Source organism: Etheostoma cragini, chromosome 24, assembly GCF_013103735.1.
Source record: "Etheostoma cragini isolate CJK2018 chromosome 24, CSU_Ecrag_1.0, whole genome shotgun sequence".
In the NCBI taxonomy this organism is placed as follows: Eukaryota; Metazoa; Chordata; class Actinopteri; order Perciformes; family Percidae; genus Etheostoma; species Etheostoma cragini.
In genome coordinates this window covers 2,899,303-2,902,834 of record NC_048430.1, presented here as the reverse complement: position 1 = coordinate 2,902,834, position 3,532 = coordinate 2,899,303, and the positions used below count along the sequence as shown (strand labels likewise).

At 42.0% G+C, this 3,532-nt stretch overlaps 1 protein-coding gene across 3 annotated transcripts in view; it reads left to right on the top strand.

The window, feature by feature from the left end:
• Positions 1–3,320, top strand: part of timmdc1 (translocase of inner mitochondrial membrane domain containing 1) — a 7,707-nt gene extending 4,387 nt beyond the window's left edge. For all 3 annotated transcript variants that reach the window (XM_034864531.1, XM_034864532.1, XM_034864533.1), the window contains exons 6-8: positions 919–997; positions 2,588–2,698; positions 2,808–3,320. In XM_034864531.1, the coding sequence (XP_034720422.1) occupies positions 919–997; positions 2,588–2,698; positions 2,808–2,940 (323 nt within the window). In that variant the 3' untranslated portion in view covers positions 2,941–3,320. The remainder of the gene's footprint in view (positions 1–918; positions 998–2,587; positions 2,699–2,807) is intronic.
• Positions 3,321–3,532: the final 212 nt, after the last annotated feature.

The window sequence follows — 3,532 nt, the reverse complement described above, 5'->3', positions numbered from 1 at the left end:
TGGAAAAAGGCTGCAATGAAACAAAGAGTGAAAAATTTAAAGGGGTCTGAATACTTTCCGTACCCACTGTATACTGTACATAAAACTAATTTTTAGAAATAAAAAAAGATTGCTGTTCACAAGCACAATCCATACAACTTGAAGGAGTTTTTCAAGGAGGAACGGGGAAAAAATCCCAGTGGCAATATGTGGCGAGCTCATAGAGACTTATCCAAAGCAACTTGGAGCTGTGACTGCCGCAAAGCGTGGCTCTACAAAATATTGACTTTAGGGGGGTGAATATGTATGCATATGGACCTTTTCTGTTATGTGTCCTATTTGTTTGCTTCACAATAATAAAAATAAAACATCTTCAAAGTTTTGGGCATGTTCTGTGAATTAAATGATCAAATCCTCCATGTTAATTCTAGGTTGTGAGGCAACAAAACAAAAAATTACCAAGAGGGTGAGAATACTTTTGCAAGGTACTGTACATTGCTGCTTTAAATTCTAATATGGGTCCAAGCTTTGCTGCATCATTAGGTCTGCACTGTTGACTTTCCCAGAGTACAGAGACACAAACCTATTATCCTTGTATTTATTTTGAGCAAAAGTCACATTTTCCTTCCTTTACAAAACGAGATTACTAAGGTGCGTAGGTTAGGGCGCACTGCACGAACTGCTTTATTCCCAGTTCACTTGTGGCAAAGAGGCCTTTGTTGCATGCTACTGCTCAATTTTCTCAACCTTATTTTTGTCATATCTCTACTACAGCTGTTTATATTAATGCATAACAATGCCCATAAAATGAATCATCAAAAACAGATAACGATATTATGAAATTCATTGTACGCAAATGTGATTTTATTTTGTGCAGATATTGTATTTGTCAAATTTTCTCACAATTATCATGATGATAATAAAACTGTGTGTGTGTAGCTGTGACTGGAGGCCTTTTCAGACTTAACCTGGGCCTGGGCGGGCTGGTGGCAGGGTCAATCATCGGAGCAGTGTTGGGGTAAGGTTGGCTTCTGCTTCCACATGTGTCCTTTAATATTTATTGATTACCCCAGCCGTCCCAACACATCATCTTGTTACAGTAACTTATCTAGTTTGTACCCTGAAGCATTTCAAACCTCAGAATTGATTTTCATCGTCAGAATCTTCTATGCATTCATTTTTTTAACTGACATGAATGTTTGCTCATGCTTGTGTGTGTGATCATGTTCATGCCTGTGTGCTAGAGAGCAGTGAGCACTCTGGCAGCCAGCTGCGCCCCTCCCAGCAACCCTCTGTCGCCCAGCTGAACCCCCACCCCCAACTCTGTTCATGGTGCCAGAGGGACTCATGTGCACTGCAGAGGGCCATGTTTTGGGTACTAAAGCAAGGAGGCAGGCCAAGGCAGCAGCTGCCCCTCTCCATTTATACCATCTCTGTTATTCCAGCCTCTCATCTCCATCTACCATGGTCTGATCTGGACTTATGCTTCACTCCATCTCAGCCCTCTCTCCTCTCTGTCCCACTATTCACTCCTTCCTCTGGCTGCTTTCAGCTGAGTGCATAGAGCCAAAAGCAGATTTGGATTTTATTGTGTAATGGAGATTGAGGGTCAGGTGTTTGATGGTGTAACAGACTGAAGGGGCTGGTTTGGATTGTCTCTGTGATCATCAGCTCCGTGTTGGCTCAGCCCTAGTCTTTTCTCCTGTTTGCTCCATACTCACATTTCCTCCTCGTCTCACTGTCTGCTTGAGTGACCAGCCACCTGGAGCATTTCATGTGTGCAAACAGATCCGGCCCCGGCTATGCCAGGTGCAGTTGGGGCAAAAGGGGACGAAATGAAAGCAGGCAGCTAATCGGAAAAGCACATCACGCTCCAGATCTCACCCCAGAATCATCCTCTTGTCCGAGCACATGGCAGAGGTGTGACTGGAAGGTTTGGGGGAGGGGGAGGGGGAGGGGGGCGGCAGAGGAGGGCCTGGCTTTGTAGGACACCACTAAGGGGAAATTTGACACTAAATTATTACAATGATGCAGATGACAGACACCTTGGAAGGGTTATGCAATTAAAGCTTTGACAAACTTACATGTGACCGCTAGGTTTGTTACAAAACAGATGACACATAGCAGGAAATCTTTTAGGAATCTATTATATACCATGTTTCCAATGTGTTCAGTAAAGTGTCAACCGGATAATTTCAAACATTACAATAGCTGATGTCATACATCTGTTGTGCAGCTACTAGTCTGGCTCAACAGATGTACATCGCTGGGATAAAGCCTGACATCCAAACCCTGGATGTCCCTCCCCTCACGCTATCTTTGCTATCAGGCTGCCTAGAATGGTTGTGATTTGTTTAAAGTAATACAAACAAGCCAGAGCATGTATATCCCTATCCCAGAATAGATGGGGGTACAGCCAGACTATACTCCACCCCTGACACAGCGCTGTGGAGATAGGTCTGGCAGTGCGAGACTATGCAGGTAGTAACAGCTGTGACAAATAATTTTTCAGTTTTGTGTTCTAATGCAGAAATACTCTATAAAGCAATAAAACTTGTTCTAAATATGTTTATGGTATTTGCAACAACATGTGGTAACTTCTGCTCAGGATTCCCACTGGTGCTTTGATCATTAGCATGCAGTCAATATCAGGAGAAACTGCTAGAGAGAGGAGGAGGCGAGAGCGCAGAGAACTTTACGAGCTCAGACTCTCAGAATGGTGAGATATATTACAAGATATTAATAATGAACACAAACCCAAATTTACAAATAACATGGTTGTTATCCTGATCTCTTGTTGCTCACTCTTTCTTTTCTTGAATCATAAGGACGGCACGTCTGCAGTTGACCGATGATTTGATTGGAGAGCTGAATGTCAGCTCTCAAGCAGAGGAAACCAATAAGGACATGCAAAGGATCCAGGAACTGCTTAGCTTACCACATAATGAGGATGAGACTTAGGACTCACACAGCCAATGACAGGAGCTGCCTCAGTGCCTGTTATCTGTTGGATATTGAAGGTGGGACTTCACACTACTGGGAGGATAAATGGGTTACTTCTTTCCCTGGACTCCACATCTTCTTTCTAACTGAACTAAAAACGGCTTTGCATTAGAATTAAAAGACACTGTTTTCCCTCTCAATAATAGATGTACAATCTGTAAAATTCTAATCACAAAGTAGCCATTGTAAGGGATATGACCTGACAAAATCCTTAACATCAAGGAAACACAGTGTCTCCTATATAATGTTTCCTCTAGCTTTCAAAATCACCTCAGCTCGTGTTTTTAGTGTGCTTGTGTCCTTCAGCATTGTCTCCTTAAATATAAACAATACACATTTATGAAAATGCCCCTTTTATTAAAATCAAACATATTCATGAAAATATGCCAAAGTGTCGCCTGCCAAGACCTGACTTTTCTTCTCAGTAAGTTATTGTATTAGTTACTGATGTTTGCTCATTATGTTTATCACACTTAATTTTTTGACACCAAACAACAAATGGGAATTCATGTCTATTACTAAATGGCTTATTTCTTTTCCCCGTGTCTGT